This window comes from Solanum lycopersicum, chromosome 3 (assembly GCF_036512215.1).
Source record: "Solanum lycopersicum chromosome 3, SLM_r2.1".
Lineage (NCBI taxonomy): Eukaryota > Viridiplantae > Streptophyta > Magnoliopsida > Solanales > Solanaceae > Solanum > Solanum lycopersicum.
This window is the reverse complement of record NC_090802.1, coordinates 64,594,198-64,611,631: the sequence shown is the minus strand read 5'-3', so window position 1 is coordinate 64,611,631 and position 17,434 is coordinate 64,594,198. Positions and strand designations below refer to the sequence as shown.

General features: G+C 36.3%; 2 protein-coding genes, 1 long non-coding RNA gene and 1 other non-coding gene across 5 annotated transcripts; 2 read left to right on the top strand and 2 right to left on the bottom strand.

The window, feature by feature from the left end:
• Nucleotides 1–546: 546 nt before the first annotated feature.
• On the top strand, nt 547–2,527 carry ArcA2 (guanine nucleotide-binding protein subunit beta-like protein). Its single transcript, NM_001246952.2, has 2 exons — nt 547–1,503; nt 2,179–2,527. The coding sequence occupies exons 1-2, from the start codon at nt 625–627 to the stop codon at nt 2,278–2,280; spliced, it is 981 nt and encodes a 326-aa protein (NP_001233881.2). The 5' UTR covers nt 547–624; the 3' UTR covers nt 2,281–2,527.
• A 1,013-nt stretch (nt 2,528–3,540) lies between these two features.
• Nucleotides 3,541–15,653, top strand: LOC101251367 (peroxisome biogenesis protein 3-2). Of its 2 annotated transcripts, XM_004235747.4 has the most exons (8): nt 3,541–3,660; nt 3,768–3,940; nt 4,234–4,395; nt 4,512–4,711; nt 4,795–4,925; nt 12,520–12,647; nt 14,421–14,648; nt 15,163–15,653. In XM_004235747.4, the coding sequence occupies exons 2-8, from the start codon at nt 3,936–3,938 to the stop codon at nt 15,416–15,418; spliced, it is 1,110 nt and encodes a 369-aa protein (XP_004235795.1). In that variant the 5' UTR covers nt 3,541–3,660; nt 3,768–3,935; the 3' UTR covers nt 15,419–15,653. The 2 variants fall into 2 exon arrangements, with proteins under 2 accessions (XP_004235795.1, XP_069151483.1); XM_069295382.1 differs by lacking the exon at nt 3,541–3,660 and having other exon boundaries at nt 3,693–3,940.
• On the bottom strand, nt 14,767–16,571 carry LOC138347320 (uncharacterized). Its single transcript, XR_011220177.1, has 2 exons — nt 16,470–16,571; nt 14,767–16,349 (listed from the first exon to the last, which is right to left on the bottom strand). It is a non-coding gene; the product is annotated as an uncharacterized lncRNA (long non-coding RNA).
• Nucleotides 15,795–15,982, bottom strand: MIR319d (microRNA MIR319d). The gene has a single exon (NR_161756.1). It is a non-coding gene; the product is annotated as a microRNA MIR319d (primary transcript).
• Nucleotides 16,572–17,434: the final 863 nt, after the last annotated feature.

Here is a 17,434-nt window from a genome sequence, read left to right as displayed (position 1 = left end):
GTATCTTGCTTATCACACTATCAGTGATGTTACCTTTTTCACTAATTACTTGTTAGTTTTCTGCTGCCATTTTTCCATCTCATACTTAAATTTACACTTGTTTCGAAAAATTATTTTGGTAACAACCTCTTCACATTCATTAGGTAGAAGTATATCTTAACCTTCTCAATTCCACTTGTAAAAATTTACTAGATATATTATTATTGTTGTGGTATACTTATTCTGGTCCTATTATTTCAATTTTTATTAAAAATAACTAATCCTATGATAATTACTAACTCCGACATAATTTATGTTGAAATTATTAATTAACAATGAAATAATATTACGCAAACTATTTATGCTTGTCCCATCTACCAAACTCGGCTCGATAAAGTGGTGAAGCTAATTACCCCTCACCCTTGAAATGGATATATCCCATGCAGGCCCAGTAACATGACCCAATTTGCCTAATGGACCTGTAACCCTCAACATTTCTCGCAAAAACCCTAAAATTGAGACATACTATAAAGACATACTATAAATTCTCACCTGTGAAAGGTTAGGGTTTCTCTTCACTGCTGTATCGTCGTCTCACTTGCCTTTCAGAGGATAACCGGAGCGGCGACCACCTTGCTTGACAAAATGGCGCAAGAATCACTTGTCCTTCGCGGCACCATGAAAGCCCACACCGATTGGGTCACTGCCATCGCCACCCCAATTGATAACTCTGACATGATTGTTACTTCCTCCAGGGACAAGTCCATCATTGTCTGGTCTCTCACCAAGGATGGCGCACAGTACGGTGTCCCCCGCCGCCGTCTCACAGGCCACGGCCACTTTGTTCAGGATGTTGTTCTCTCCTCCGACGGTATGTTTGCTCTCTCTGGTTCTTGGGATGGAGAGCTTCGCCTTTGGGATCTTCAAGCCGGCACTACTGCTCGCCGTTTTGTTGGTCACACTAAGGATGTTCTCTCCGTTGCTTTTTCCGTTGATAACCGTCAGATTGTGTCCGCTTCACGGGACAAGTCTATCAAGTTGTGGAACACTCTCGGTGAGTGTAAATACACCATTCAGGACGGAGACTCACACTCCGATTGGGTTTCGTGTGTGCGTTTCAGCCCAAACACTCTCCAGCCAACTATTGTTTCTGGTTCCTGGGATCGTACTGTGAAAATCTGGAACCTCACCAACTGTAAGCTGCGTTCGACTCTTGCTGGACACTCTGGCTATGTGAACACTGTGGCAGTGTCACCTGATGGTTCCTTGTGCGCTAGTGGTGGCAAGGATGGAGTTATTTTGCTCTGGGATTTGGCTGAGGGGAAGAAGCTCTACTCCCTTGACGCTGGCTCCATCATTCATACTCTCTGCTTTAGTCCTAACAGGTACTGGCTCTGCGCAGCCACCGAGTCTAGCATTAAGATTTGGGACTTGGAGAGCAAGAGCATCGTGGTTGACCTTAAAGTTGATCTCAAGCATGAGAGTGAGATGGCTAACGAGAGTGGAACTGCACCAAAAACCAAGGTATTTTTATTATGCATTTACTTGTTCATGGTTGCATAATATTCTTCTGTTGTGTGAACATAATTCTATTATGAATGCTTGGAAATTTATTATTGTATGTAGGGTAAGATGATTAACATATTCAATAAATTCACATTTGCCTCCAATTAGCGTAGGTGTGTAGATTAACAGCTACAATTTTATAATTGCATAGCATTAGGATGATAAATTTGGTTTTGGGTCAATGCTTCAAATACGAAATTCATCAGCAGCTTATTGTTGATTGACTCTTAAGGCTTCTCTTAGATTATTCCAGTTTTCTTGTTGCCATGTTGCTTTACTTGAATAGGAAATGAGCAACCTTGGACCATTCCCCGAGACTACGTCCTTGATGCTTTTAATGATTTTGGATAGCTCTTTATGATATGAACTATTGATCGCCCCGTCAATTTTTCATTTTGCGGGATAATATGAATGTAAATTTGGGTTCTTTTGTGTTTTGTACAGCTTCTTACTCCAATGCTTATTTAGGTTGCTTTAGTATATTTAGAGGTTACATGTTCAGCAATTCAGTATATCACAAACAATGTAGAAGTGTAGTTATGTTACTTTTGTATTGATTTCTTGATATATCCACGGTTGTAACGTCTTGTTACCAATTAACATTTTGCTAATATTGCTGAATCCTTTTGGCAGGTCATTTACTGTACCAGTTTGAGTTGGAGTGCTGATGGAAGCACACTTTTCAGCGGATATACAGATGGTTTGATTAGGGTTTGGGGTATTGGGCGTTACTAGGAATTGCATCTAGGCAAGCTTTTTGGCTATAGTCTCCATTAAAGACGTTTAGATTGTCCTTGAAAATGTATCTGGATTCTCTTTGTTTCTCATGAGTTTGAGAGTTTTGATGTTCCATTTTTGGAATTCTGTTTAGAATTTCGTTACAAGCTTGTGTTGCTGTTATTCCTCCCGGGCTGGTTATGTTTTCAATGCTTTGACCTAATACATGGTTGGATAAGAACCTGCAAGTCACCTTTTTGAATTCATATTCATTGTCCTACTAGTGAAGTTATTGTTACCCTCTCTTTTCCTAGGTTTTACAAGTTTTTCAGTTAAGCAGCATAGAATGTGAAGTTGTGAAAACTTCAAGTTATCGTGAAGGGGAACCTAAATTGGTTTTGTCATTGGTATTATTTTCGAGACCATTTGAGCACGAAAGTATTGATGGATATGCTTTGTCCATTATTTTTTCATGCATTATTGTGTGTTGTTTGGTTTGTTCATACACAATTGACTGGTGCTCATGGTTTGATAGAAAAATTGATTCAAACTGTAATAATGTCATATGCAAGGGTTAGATTAGGTTACAGAAATCATATATATCGACAAAAATGAGATGTTTCTCATCTGCTATATGATTTTCGTATTTGTTTGTCTCTTCTTGAAACAAGGAACATTTTCTTCATCTAATTATTTTTTTAACCAAAAGAATAATGGGAAATGATTTTTAAAACCACTACGAAGATTAGCTTAGCTAGGATGAGATAACAAAAGTAGGGGTTAGACCTTGTTTTTTGGATCTCTATATTTGGTGACTTTCTTGTAGAAGTATCCAATGTGTTGTTTTTTCGACTTAAACATCAATTTTAGGGTTCTGAGAGTGTGTCCATCGTGATCTTAATTTTTGAATTGTGATACGTGTTACGTATGCATCAGGACATATGAAAATTAAGGTAACTAGTCTTAACAATTCCAAATAGAAATGATTCCAATTAAGAATGAATAATGGAAGAACTTGACTTTAATTATAAATTCATGGGAATACTTGAGTTTTTAGTGAGAAACTAAAAAACAATTGGTAGGTATATAAATGTGACTTCTTTCTGTTTTAATTGGTTCGAGGTTTAAAAATTAAAATTATACTTTTTTATATTATTATTTTGAACATGATATATTTAAAAAAATCTAATGTACACGAATCTAATTGATAAAGGAAATTGACTTTAAAAATACAAATCTAACAATAACAAATTATAAGAGAAACTAAGGTTTATTATACGTCTTTTTATCTTTAACTAAAGATTTCGTGATTAAAAAAGACGGAAGTTTATTCATGGTTTTAGGGCTGCAAACGTGACCCTGGGGATAAGCGGAATCTAGAGAAACTTGAGGGACAGTGTATGTAATTATTGCAATTCCTTGTATAGAATAATATAATATTAATGTCAATCATATTATATAATTTTTATTGAATGTCTAAAATAAACCAGCACATCTACTTTTAGTAATTGCAAGGTTCAAAGTCGGAAGTGGCCATCACTACCTAAAGCAATTCTTCCACGGTAGCCTCCGACGATATTGCCGGGAAAGTAAATTAAAATTCCGGCCAAAATCCAGGCCGGCGTCCGGCGACATAAACACACAATAACCTGAGCAACTTGTATTTGGATTGGATGTGGTTTGTAAATTCTATCCCTCACTTTTTACAAGTAAAATATCAATTTGGGTATGAAATTGTACGTGCAGTGAAGCTTTTGTTCTATACCTTTTGCTTTGTCGCAGTTCAAGATTCCTTTTTTTTTTGTGCTGTTTTTTGAGAAGTATTTTGTAATTGCAAATTGGTTGTTCATGTGAGATGTATGATTTGAGAGTGTGTAGTGGTAGGTAATTTGATTGATTAGAAGAGGCAACTGTTGTGGTATTGTTGTTTCAGGGTTTTGTCCTTTTCTGACGCTGGTTTTATTGGGTCAGGGAATTTTGGAGAAGGCATAAGAGGAAGGTATATGTTACATTTGGAGTTCTTGGAAGTGGCTACCTTTTGTATAAGCTGTATGAAGGACACAAGCGGCGACTCTCTGATCTTGAGAGGGAACTTGCAGATGAGAAGAGAAATGATGAACTCATTAGATCCCAGTAAAGATTTTCTCTTTTTAATGTTTATTTTCCTGTAAAGGTGTACTCTTTCCTTTTCATCATGTTTGGTGGATGATATGATATTATGCTCAGAGTTATTTGTCTCTCATCTGTAGGATCAAGGAACACTTCGGGAAAATTCAGACAATCGCCGATTCAACGACATTGCCCCATGTAATGCGACATTTAAGTAGTCGAATAGAAGAAGACTTGGACCTCACACACTTGATGGAGAGGCTGATGAAAGGGAAAGACGAACCAAATTCTCTAACTGCTGCGGAGAAGCTGGAGCTGTGGGACAGACTTAAAATTTCAAGTATGGACTTATGCACCCATATAGTTTGCTTTAGTATTCTGTAGTGGTGTTAGCTTATGATGTTGTATCTCGTGCCTATCCAGATTTTACCAGAATTGTGTTGTCTCTTTGGGCGACCACAATGCTAAGCTTATACATTAGAGTTCAAGTCAATATATTAGGGAGACATCTTTATATTGATACTGCGCGTGGCCTTGGAAGCTCTATTCAACTTGTAAGAACTGCCTCTTTTTACTTGACATGAGTATGATTATATCTTGCATTTGTATTGATTGTTCTATCTAGAATCTGTTGAAGTTATAAGTATTGCCTCTAGATGATTTGATTCCCCACATCTATGTGGTTGTATATTGGATATTCTGTGTGAAAATGAATTAGTCAGACGGTTAATGAATCTCTTTGCTATGTATTGATAATGTATCTTGCAGAGCTTTAATTAATCTGCGGCATATTGTTGACAACAATTCTCAACTCTTTTAGTAATTCCTTTATTTTTTTAAAATCAAGAATATTCTTAGAGTTCTATGTGATGAGAAGATACCTACTAAGTTAAAAATATATTCTACAATATGGTCCTTATAAAAGATCTCTTCAAAATGGTTTTGAGACCAACAATATTGCATGAGAGTGAATGTAAGGCGCATCATACCCTTGATAAATGTTGTACAAATACAATTGAATATAAGGTCATACATGTAGACAAAATTAGAAAAATTATAGCTTATAGAGAGTTGAATGAGAGGGATAGAAGATGAGTTGAAGATCCTTCAACTTTTAAGATGGATTTTTTCTCATGATGCTTGGACTTGTATTGTTTGCTTATGCACGTTGTGTATATAATTGTTTGTTTTGTATAAAGTAACAAATTTATTACCCCCACCCCCATTTGACTTGACACAAATTTTAAGTAAAGATGAAGACGTTTGGAACTTGTAGTCTAAAATAAATCTTAGATATTTGTGTGACTTATAAGTTATTTAATTAAGGAAGAGTTTCTGTTCGTTTTTCCTTGAGAAGGTAAGTAGATCATGAAAATGTGTCATTCTTTTTGGAATAAACTAGAAAGGAAAAGATGCCATATTAATTGGGACCTAGGAAGTATTATGCTGTGGTGCACCCATGGTCTTAAATTCCTGGATCCGCCTTTGGCCCGGAAGTCTAAAGCCCCTTATAATGTTAACTGTTTCATGTAATTTGTGGTTCATGATGCATCCCTTCAACATCCTACATAAAGAGTGTGTTTTTGTGCAGTAGATATTTCATGAGTAACAAAAAAATGGAAAGTTGCAGCCACCTATTTCTTGCATTGCTCGTTAGCTAGAAAGATTTAGACATTGTTCTTTCGGGTTTTCAAGATGACCACTGTTTTTCCATAAACAGTCAAAAACTGAGTTGTTGGAAGTGCAGGGGGTTAGTAAACCATTAAAGAAGATTTGTTGTACCATCCCTGCATGTATATGCTGGAATATATGGAAGGAATGAAATGTGGGATGTTTTGAAGGGAAGAAAGTGGACAACAACTTAACTACAATGTTTATGGATTTTGATGAAAACTACAGAATGTGAAGGATGAAAATAGAATGTTAGATTTCATAGATCTTTACGGGAATAGGACCTTTATTGAAGATATCCTCATCTTCTTTTTTCGTACAATAGGATTACCGACTCTTGTATGTCTTAACACCAATTTGGTGCCAAGTGACTTGCCTTTTTTATCCAAGAAGAATAGAAGAGTAGGGCAGTAAGAGAGGAAACTCGACCTTGGGCAATCATGTGGGCATGATAAAGGAATTTCAATATTATTGTCTTAGAAGTTTAACAAATAAAGTATTTAGTCAATAATGAAAGAAGACATAATACCCCCTTATTCACTTACCTCTCTGTATCTTTATTGTTTTTCATTAGGAAGACAGAATAGGATTCTTCTTCTTTTGAGTAGACGACATTGGTATTCTCTGGCACTTCTTTGCATTCGAAATAATCTTGTCCCATAAAGGGGAAGACTTGTGATGACTATCTGGATGTGTTGTACCAAGGATACCAAAAGAAATTCAAGAAGTGTCCAGGGAAAGGGATGAGGACGACAGAGGTACAAGAACAGAAACTACATGACATACGTACATTAAATGGGAGCCTAATTATGATAAATTATTAAGGTGGTCTCCAATATTGCTCGGTTCAGGGCGATCTGCTAGCTTTGATGAAGCTGGAGATCAGCTTTATATACAACGAAATGCCAAGCCTAGAAAGCTGGATGGCACCAGTGATACCATATTTTTCCATGCTTTGCCGTACTTTTCTCAATCTGAACAAGAAAGCAAATGTAGTTCTCAATCTTTCCTAGCCTGGAGTGAGTATCCTTTGAGAACCAACCAGAGAAGATAGGAAAAACCTTGGCAGCTGAGTTGTTTCCAGTGCTTGAAGGTTCTACAACAATTGTTTTTTTGAAATGGTAACTTTGTCTATTCCTCAAAAGTCAGTACTAGTACTGATTTGTATTTACAACATGTACTTCAAATCCTACTATCTTTTACTAAATTGAGTCTAGTTCATCAATTATGGAGATTGTATCATTTGAGTATAATTGATTACACCAAAAACATAGTAGCATAAGACAATTTAGTTTGAATTTTTGCATACTGTTCTCAACACTATCAAAAGCTCTAGAGTTCCTTCCCTTCCATATTGCCCACCATATACTAGCTGGGACAATTATCCATCTGTCTTTATTCTTGGATTGCTTTCCTGCTTCCTCCCAACTCTGGATTGCTTCTGTGATCTTGGCAGGTGCCCTTAAGACTCGGGAATAACATCCATAGTTGGCTTGTGATCTTCCAATGTAGAAAGAGATGGTTAAGTAGCTTCTCCACAAAAGAAACATCTAAAACATAATGGGTATCCCCTTTTCTTTAAGTTGTCTTGAGTCAGTACAACCTCCTGGGCTAACAACCAGACAAAACATGCTACTTTGAGTGGAATTTTTGACTTCCGGATTCCTCTCCATGGCCAGTGACTTTGAGGTTGATTGGTGTGGTTCAACCTATTGTATGCTCAACCCACCTCAAAGCTGCCCTTTCGATTTCCTTTCCACCAAAATGTCTTGACCTCCTTCCAGTCCATTAAATTGCTGAATGGTGTTGAAAAAATCTGCTACCCTTTGAATCTCCCAATCATTTAATTGTCTTCTAAAGATGAAGTTCCACCCTTGAGGAGTTTAGTGATCTACTATGGTCTAGTCTTCTGTTGGTGAGATACTAGAGAATATATATCAGGATACAAGACCTCTAGCCTACCTGCCTCATGACAAGCATCTTTCCAAAATTTTGTTTCTCTTCATTCCTCACTTTGATCTTTTTGTTAGCCTTAAACTCAGACCACATAGATTTAATGGATCTCAATACACTAACCATATGGTGTAGTCACTTCTTTGCTCATCCAATTATCTACCTCTTCATATTTTGCTTTAATGACTTCCTTCCAGTAGGACTGCTCTTCATTATTGAACTTCCACAACCATTTTATCATAAGGGCTTTGCTTTGATTCATCAAATTCCTTATTTCGAGGCCTCCATGCTTCTTTCCCACTATCACATCAATCCCATCTAACCAAGTTGTAGCCTTCCTCTCACTGTTTCCTTGACAAAAAATTTCCTTCTGTCTTTATCCAACCTAGTGACTACACTTTTAGGAATTGGGAATTCTGGCATCATATAGGTCGGTAGTGAATCAAGAATAGAATTAATCAAGGTCAACCTGCAACCCCTGGAGAGATATTGTAATTTCCATCTTGCTAACTTCATTTCACCTTTTTCAATCACATTGTTCCAGATTTCATGACTGAGATTTGGCCCCCAAAGGCATCCCAAGATATGATGTAGGTAGTGCTCCAACTTCCCCTCCCAGAACACAACATTTTAAGCTTCCATGTTCTGTACTTCATTAATTGGATACCAGAGTTCATGGAAAAATATCTGGAGGGATGCAGCACCACCAAAAGTTAAATGCTTTACTAGGCTGGTCATTAGAAAGGCATGCTTAACACATGAAGTCTTGAGGAAGAAAAAAAGATCATAATTCTGTGGTGCTCTTTATGTGGGAAGACAGAAGAAATTAACAGTCACCTATGGTCCGTGTTTCTCAACTATTTAGAAGTGAAATGGACTATGGCCAAACATGCAGTTGATTTACTTAGTTGTTGGATCAGGAGAGGAGATAGCAAGAGACAAAAAAACTGGTGGAATTTGATTCCACATTGTATTTGGTGGACAGTGTGGAAGGAGAGGAATAGTAGGAATTTTTTGAAGATATATCCAATTCCATTCATAAGGTTAAGTGGAATTGCATTGTATCTCTATATTTTTGGTGTAAAGAGATAGGATTAGAGGATTTAGATCAACTTTTTGATCAACTCTTAGAATTCTTAGGTTCCTTGAAGGTATTATGCTTTTTGTTTTTTTTTTCCTGATTTATTAAAGGCCCCCCAGCATATCCTTAATGCTGAAGAATACAATGTTTACTAATTCTCAAAAAAAAAAATTGGATAGAGGTGGCTTTTCCTCCAGTTAATGTGTAGACCAGAGAACCCTTTAAACAACACTAGGATCACCTCAAGGCCTCGGCCTCAACATCTTTAGTTGGCCTTCATTAGCATCACATAATATCAATGTGTTATATGCAATTGTAGATGGGTAATTTCCACATTATCAACTTCAGGTCTGCCGACTCAAAACCTCTTGAGACATCCCCTCACTTTAGCTGATTTGATCATACTGTTTAGCCCTTCCATAGCAAGTACGAAAAGGAAAGGAGACAAAGGGTCTCGCTGCCTAAGTCCCCTCTCTGCACTAAAGAAACCAACAGGGGATCCATTCATAAGTACTGAGAATCTCACAGTGGTGATGTCTCATACATTGGATCCAGTTCCTCCCAAATCCCAATCTCCCCATTGTGTTTAAAAGATATTCCCAATTAACATGGTCATAGGCTTTCTCCAGGTCTATCTTACAAAGTATTTCTGGTTTCTTTTGCTTTTGTCTGGGATCCACTGCCTCATTAGCTATCCACAAAATTAGCCATTACTCCTTTCATTCTCTCTGTCAGAACTTTAGCAAAAAGCTTGTAAATGCTGCCTATTAAGCTGATGGGTCTGAAATCTCTCAATTCCTTAGCACCCTTTTTCTTTGGGATGAGAGTAATAAATGTTGCATTCAAACTTCTTTCAAATATTTTTTGCTCATAGAAGTTCTGGAAAGCTTTCATGATGTCCTCCTTTACCGCCTCCCAACATTGTAAGAAAAAACCCATGGTGAATCCATCAAGCCCAGGTGATTTATCAATTGCACACATTTGCAGACATTTTAGGATTTCACTCTCCTCAAAGTTCCTCTGCACATTCTCCTTTTCCTTCTCTGTTAACCCCGGGCAATTAGCATCAGTATAGGCTGGTCTCTAGTTAGTAGTTAGTAGTCTCAGTATATAGCTTCTTGTAGAAGTCTACTATCTCTCCTTCGATTCTTGCAGAATCTTGGTTTAGTTCTCCTTGGATTACTAGTTCATCAATGTTGTTGTACCTCTTGTGTGCATTGGCATTTTGTGGAAGAACTTAGTGTTCTTGTCCCCTCTTTTAACCATAATGATCTTGATTTTTGTCTCCGTGAAATTCCTTCATATTTGAGCAATTCCTCGAACTCTAGTAATCTAGAATTCTTCCTTGTTACCTCATCGGCTCATCCTCTGTTAGTGCTCTACCGTTTATAACTTCGTCAAAAACAGCCAGCTCTTTGAGTAAGTTCATCCTTTTAGCTCCCAGGTTCGCTTGATCACTCCTAAAGCTTTTCTTTTAATGCCTTAAGTTTTGAAGCAAGTATGAAATTCGGTCTCCTAGAGAAGCTGAAAGTGTCCCGCCATTCTGTGATTCTGTTTGTGAACCCTTATAATTTTTGTTTTGGTTCCACACTCCCCCAGCAATGCAATAGGAGTGTGGTCTGATCCGAGCCTTTGTAAAGCTATCTGTTTGATGTTGTTGAAGCTTTCATCCCATTCTTTTGATATCAAAATCCTATCAATTCTGGAGGCAATGTCTGGATTGTCTCCTTTGAACAAGTATACTGGACATCCTCTTGTTGAATGTCAAGCAACTTCAAATCTTCTATGAAATCTGAAAATTCTATCATGTCTTTTGTTCTTCTCAAACAGTTTCTCTTCTCAGATGAACCTCACCATATTGAAATCTCCACACACAGCCCAGGGCCCTTCTATTAAACCCCTTATCGCCCCTTTTTCCTCCCAAACAAGCCTTCTTTCTACATAACAGTTGACAACTGAAGTTTTGAAGTTGAGCTTCAAATTTGCAAGTTATAATGTAGATGCCAGTCTCAAAATATTTCCCTTCCACACTCTACTGTCCCACAACATTAAAATTCCCCCCTCTAATGCCACTAGCTTCCAAACATGCATATTTAACCCATCTTCCTCCCCAAATTTACCCTAACCTCCTCCATCACATCCCCCTCTAACTTAGTTTCTTGCAAACAAATGATGTCTGCATTCCATCCCCATAACACTTTTACTAATCTTCTCTTATCCTTATTATTCAGTCCCCTTACATTCCATGAAACCAATTTAAACTTCATCTATCACTAATGAGCAAGTTTCTCCCCATACCCCTGTTTCCACTATTTTTAAATTTCACATCAAAGCTTACTAATCTTTTTAACTCTTGAGAACCTCTGCATCTTTTTTTCTTGCATACAACCTCTACTTCCATTCTTCTGGCTTGTCTTGAAATGTCTACTTGAAGTAGTAACTCCAAGACCTCCTCTTCATGGCCCTGGAAATCAACTCCCAAAACTTTACCCAGCTTGATCAAGTTTTGTTGCACCCAGTTTGAAGTCTCCCTCTCCTTATTCCTTTTTTCTTCTTGCTGTTGAATTTGCAGCGGTTCTGGTTCCTCAATCTCCCAGTCCTTCATGAGAGTGATCGAACCATTAGCCTCCTTTTATGAAATCTCCCCCCTTAGTTCATTATCATCTATCTCTATTAGTTGGCGTTGAGATTCGATAATTGATTCCCCGGCCATGTTTACCATCTCCTCCTCTGCATGGGCAATTTGATTCAAGTTCTGCGCGGCTGTTCTTTCTGTTTCTTGATTGTATTGCAGCTCTGGGAGTTCTGGAAAATTACCGCTGTTATGTGGTATTGGGCTTTTACAAGTTATGTCATTAAAAATGACTTGACTTGAAAAGTTAGGCAACAATTAGGTCTAGTATGAAGCTCCATCGTTCTGTGAATAGAGAATAGTATCTTACTTATAGTCACAAGGCTAGATATTCCTCTTAGTTAGAAGTGAGATATAAGATGGAGAAGCCAATAGTGAAGTTGGTTTCCAGATCTTTCTAAGAAAACCAAAGAAGAATGAATGAGTGAATTGCCATGACAAGGATTTGCTGATTGTGGGAGGAAAGCACGAAAGGTGAAAGATAGGAGAAGTAATATGAAGAGACAATCTTATAAACCCTGGAAGTCACCTAAAGGAATGGAAGTGACACAATAAAAAGATAAGAAGAAGTGGGTTCTGTAACAAGGAAAAAGAAACAAAATGGAAGTTGAATCCTTTATCGAATGTAAATGGGAGTGTATGAGTGGAATTTTCATCTGAACCTATTTCTTAGGTGATTATGCAATTTTTTGCTTACTCTATGTTAATGCTGATCCAACTGGTGGTAGTTAGCCTCAGTTTTTGTTGCTTATTGGAAGTGCAATTGATACTAGTCTTTTGGCCAAAACATCTTGAATTTTTTTAATTCCAGGATGAAGCTGATCTAATTGACAGGGATGACGAGCAGCAGTTTCTAGCCAGTGCAGACTATCTTACCAATGTTGGCCTGCCTGCCTTGACTTCATGTTTTGAAACTGCAACATCTGAAGTTCTTAAAGGGTAGGCTCTTACTTTTTTCTTTTCCTCTCGGAAGTTGAAATGTGCATCTAGAGTTTAGTGGGTCGCTTGGTTCGTTTCCATTTTAATGACCCCCCCCCCCCGCGCGCTTTTCCATTTGTTTCAATATTCAGTTGCAGTGAAACTTATCAGGGCCAAACCTATATAATGAAAACTTACGCATTAAAGAGTCAAATGATTAAAGCCATAGGCCCTTTTTTTGTAAATTTCAATCGCAATGTTTTTCTTTTGCTGTCCTTGTAAAAGAGAAAACCTTTTTCTTTTGCCATCATTGTGTAGCCATACTTTAAAGTTTGATATTACTTATGATAATTGATTTCTAATGAGGATAAAATCAAGATGGGCATGATACAAGAGGTTGGAAAAAATTAATGCTCAACATATTGCGGTGATGATTTGTGAATATCTGCTGGAGTGCAACAAGGTGGAGATTGAAATTCTGTCATTGATGTGTAACTATTGTAGGCTGGAAATGATGATAAGATGAGGGAGAAAATAAAGGCATAATACATAAACAATTGCTCAAACTTGGTCTCAACTGGCAAGTGAACACTCCCAACTTTAAGTATGCACATCTAGACACTTCAACTCGTCTCCAATGTGTCATTGTCTGCTTTGTGTCAGACTGTCAGTCGTATGCTCCAACTTACAAATTATAATCTAGACACCCCCAATTAATCACAGCGTTGAGTGTTCACAAGACATAATGAGGACGAGTTGGATTGTTTAGTTGCCAGTTTAGACCGAGTTTTGGTGTCTAGATGTTCAGGCTCAAAGTTAGTGTTTACTTACCAGCTGAGGCCAAGTTTGAGCGTTTGTTATGCATTAACAAAAAGGTCATGGGAGAGAGGGATAATACACATTGGGTTTGTGAAAAAAAAGTAAACGAAAGAGAGTCAAAAGGTAAAAAATTTCGGAACAAAACTGCTCAATTCCAGAACAATTGCCTGCGAAAGTTTGAAGAATCAAACTTATGTATGTTTAAAAAGCATGGAATTTCCATCAGACAGCAATGAAGTTCTTATAAAATTTTAGATTAATATGTACACACGCACACCTAGATAGAGAGAAACGAGAGATTGACAACAGATTCAAAATACCTAAATTTTACGATCTGGGAACCACATCCTGAATCATTGGTGCAAACAGTAGATCACATAGCTTGTGTGTTAATTCTTCTACATTATATTTCTTTTGTAGTTTTACCATGTAAGAGGGTAGAAGTTAGATGCACCACCCTCTTTTTTTCTTTTATAGCTGCCTATAAATGGATGACTAGTTGGAAGCCAATCGACATAAAAACACTAACTATTGAGCAAGGAGTCTTTTGAGCTATCAAAATGTGATTATTTATAACCAACCTTCTAATCCAATGGACAATGAAAAGGGTCAAATAATCCCCCCTCAGTATACAGGGTAATCAAACCTTTAACCTGCATATGAAGCCCCAAGCAAAGAAACCATGCACGTGCATTCCTAGGTCATATAACCATGCATAGGACCATGCAGGGTCTGTGGGTGTTCACTAAGAAAATGTCTCTAAATCGATGTATGGTACAAAACCACATGCTATTTGGAAGGCGCAATGTGTTGGAACATTTTCCTCTTGGAATTGAACATATTTAGTGGATGGATGGCAGTTGATTGACCTTCTTAAACCATAGCATTGCATATGTCATATAATTTTTTTATTTGAAATTATCTATATCTTGCCAAAATGTGTCTTACAAAAATTACTGATCTTTTGGTTTGCAGAAAACAGTTGAAGGATTTCTTCAACACAACTGTACTTCATGATACCATTCTGCAGATATTGGCCGCCTTTCTGAGCATGGGAAGCCCTCATCACTGGATGGGCTTTTTAATGCCAGAGCACTCTAAACTATATAACTCTGCTGCTACCTCTAGCAGTGATAGAACAGAACCTTCACCTGCATCCAAATTTGAACAACTTATGCTGGAGGCACAGGCCGTTTTGTCAAGGTACTTTTGTTTGCTTTTCCCATCGTGTTGCTAATAAAGATTCAGCTTGGTACTAGTTCTTCAGTATATTGAGATACAAATTTTATAAAGCTTGAGGTACTAGGGGAATATTAATCTGGAATGTGAAACAACTATGTGCACATTGAGACTTTATCGATATCACGCTGAAAACCCAAACTTTGACATCTTTTGTTGCTTTGTAGCACATAATGGAACTATTTTCACCTTTTCATGCTGCTTTGAGCACAAGTGACTGAACTTCCTACTCCCACCAAAAAATAAAAGAGGGAATATAGTTTTAAAATGCAAATAAAAAAATTAAAGGGACTGAGTGCTGTGTTCGTTGTAAAGATAAGTTTAGAACTGAACGCAGCAGATAAAGCATGTCTTCATTCTTTACCTCTAAATTGATGCCTGACAGTATTCAATATTGACAAACTTTTTAAGTATTTGTTTCTAATATTTATTCCTTTGGCAATTCTGTTGGTTGATTACTTATCCTTTTGTTGTGCAGCTCTGAATTTGAGAATATTCTGGATATGTCACTCAAAACAGTGGTGGATGTGATGATGGAAGACATAAAGGTCCTGTGTGGAGAAACCAATTTAAAATTGGGTATTCCATTAGCTAAACTTATACCACGACTTGCTCATATGAGTCGCATCCTGCTTGAAGAATCCAATAGGGACAGATACATCCAAATTGTCCAAAACATGCCAGAAGTTGAAATGTTCTTCACCTTGTTATATGCAAGCACACCAGCTTCATAGTGTAGGACATGTTGTATTCTTGTGTAGCTTCAGCGGTCGGTGTGGATGTAAAAGATTACATGTAGCATTTTGTTAGCTCCTTCAAGGGTTAAAATATGGACAAAAATAAGAAAACTGAAGATTTTCTGGTGAAGTTTCATTCTACCTGTTACCACAGTATTGCTTATGAGTATTAAAATTTGTCACACAGTGATTATTTCATCTGCTGAATTTAATAGCTTAAAGCTTTGTTGAATTCTCTTGCTTGCTTGATTGTACTTGTGTATTAAGTGTACCTTCATTTTGAGTATACTGGAACTTGACTGTGTAAATACCTCCTCCTGATGAGTTGATCAGCCATTCATGATCAGTTGGTTATTTTTACAGTGCTTAAAGAGAAGGGAAGGAAACCCTTCAGTCCAAGAAAAGGCGGTGAAAAACCGAGCTCAGCTCCTGCATCATTGGAGCAAGAACATGTCCAGAATGTTCAATCATCTTCTTTGACATGCTCATGAGCCAATGATTCAGCAGCAAAGATCAGTTCCAATACCCCACCTTGGGTTGGACTAAACAGTTTCCTTCTCTCCTCTGCTTTCTCAAGTAGCTATACTCAGTCATAGGAGGAGCCTTTTTATATATAATAACAATAGTCTCCTCCCGTACTGTTTGACTGAACACGAAATTTAAAGAAATAAAAAATACTACTAAGAAGCAGTGTTATCACATGTTGTTACATGAATTTGAGGAATACTTTCCGTGTCTCACTTTAATATTATAAAGTGAATCTGCCTAATATCTTTGTTTAATCGTTATTATTGTCATCAAGAACAGTACTGACGGCGAAATTAATGATAGTTGAATTTTTATGCTTTGTGACAAGGTATTAGGCACCTAGCAGCTTGCTTTAAGATTAATGATGAATGTTTCCCAGTATCTTCATGGTCCTCACCTACTAAAAAAATTAAAATTACAAGATAAACGTAGTAGTTTAGTTTAGTTTTATTATTCAAAAATCCTAAACTATCAAGATAATCAAAATATATAATCAATTAAGAAAGTAACATATACTTACTTTTAAATCGTAGGAACTGAAGAGTGATCTCATAATGTAATTGAAATGATAAAGAGTGTAATTACAGTGTTTTTTTTTTTTAGAGTTATAAGGATATTTAGCTAATCTATACTTTCATTTGGAAGTGACTTATATGTCAATACTATTCTTTTATAGCCTGACTTTTCCTATTTTTTTAAATACCGTAATATAAGAATGATAAAAGTTACTTTCTCTTTTTATTTCTACTTATCATTTTTGAATTTAACATGCTCATTCAGAAAATATCAGATCATTCTATTCATATTAACTGATATTTAATAGAGCAATTTTCATATATAGCAAACATAAAAATTATATTTGTATGTTATAACTATAGTTTGCATAATTGCGCTTCATAACAAATTTTATGTTTGATATAAAGCTTTTGATTTGTATGACATCCAATTTTATAAAAATTGTTCAGTTTTGTATTAATTCATTTATATATTATAATTTGTATAATAACATCTGTATTTTTATAATTATAAGTTTATAGCAAAAATATTTGCATTTGTATTTGTATATATATTTTTCTCTCATTTTATACAAATAAAAACACATTTTATACATTTTATGTCGAAATGTATAAAATGATTAATTGTATACCGAAAATGGCTAGCTATATATCAAATTATATGGCAAAAAAGGAAAAGTTCGGTGCAAATTACAATTAAAATAAACTATGACTATAACATTTAACTTAGATTAACAGTTTGTTATTTTATATAATTATTTCTATTTAATATTTCTTCTGTTTCTTTTAGTTGTTAGGTATACTATAAACACTTGTAACAAAATAGTTGTGTTACACAATTAAAAGAGAATTAATTATAATTTTTCAACTTTACCATTGAAATTAATTATTCTAGAATTAAAAGACATATATATAAATAAAGATTAAAGAAGTATTAAGGGATATATTGGTCAAACAACATTCCTTAATA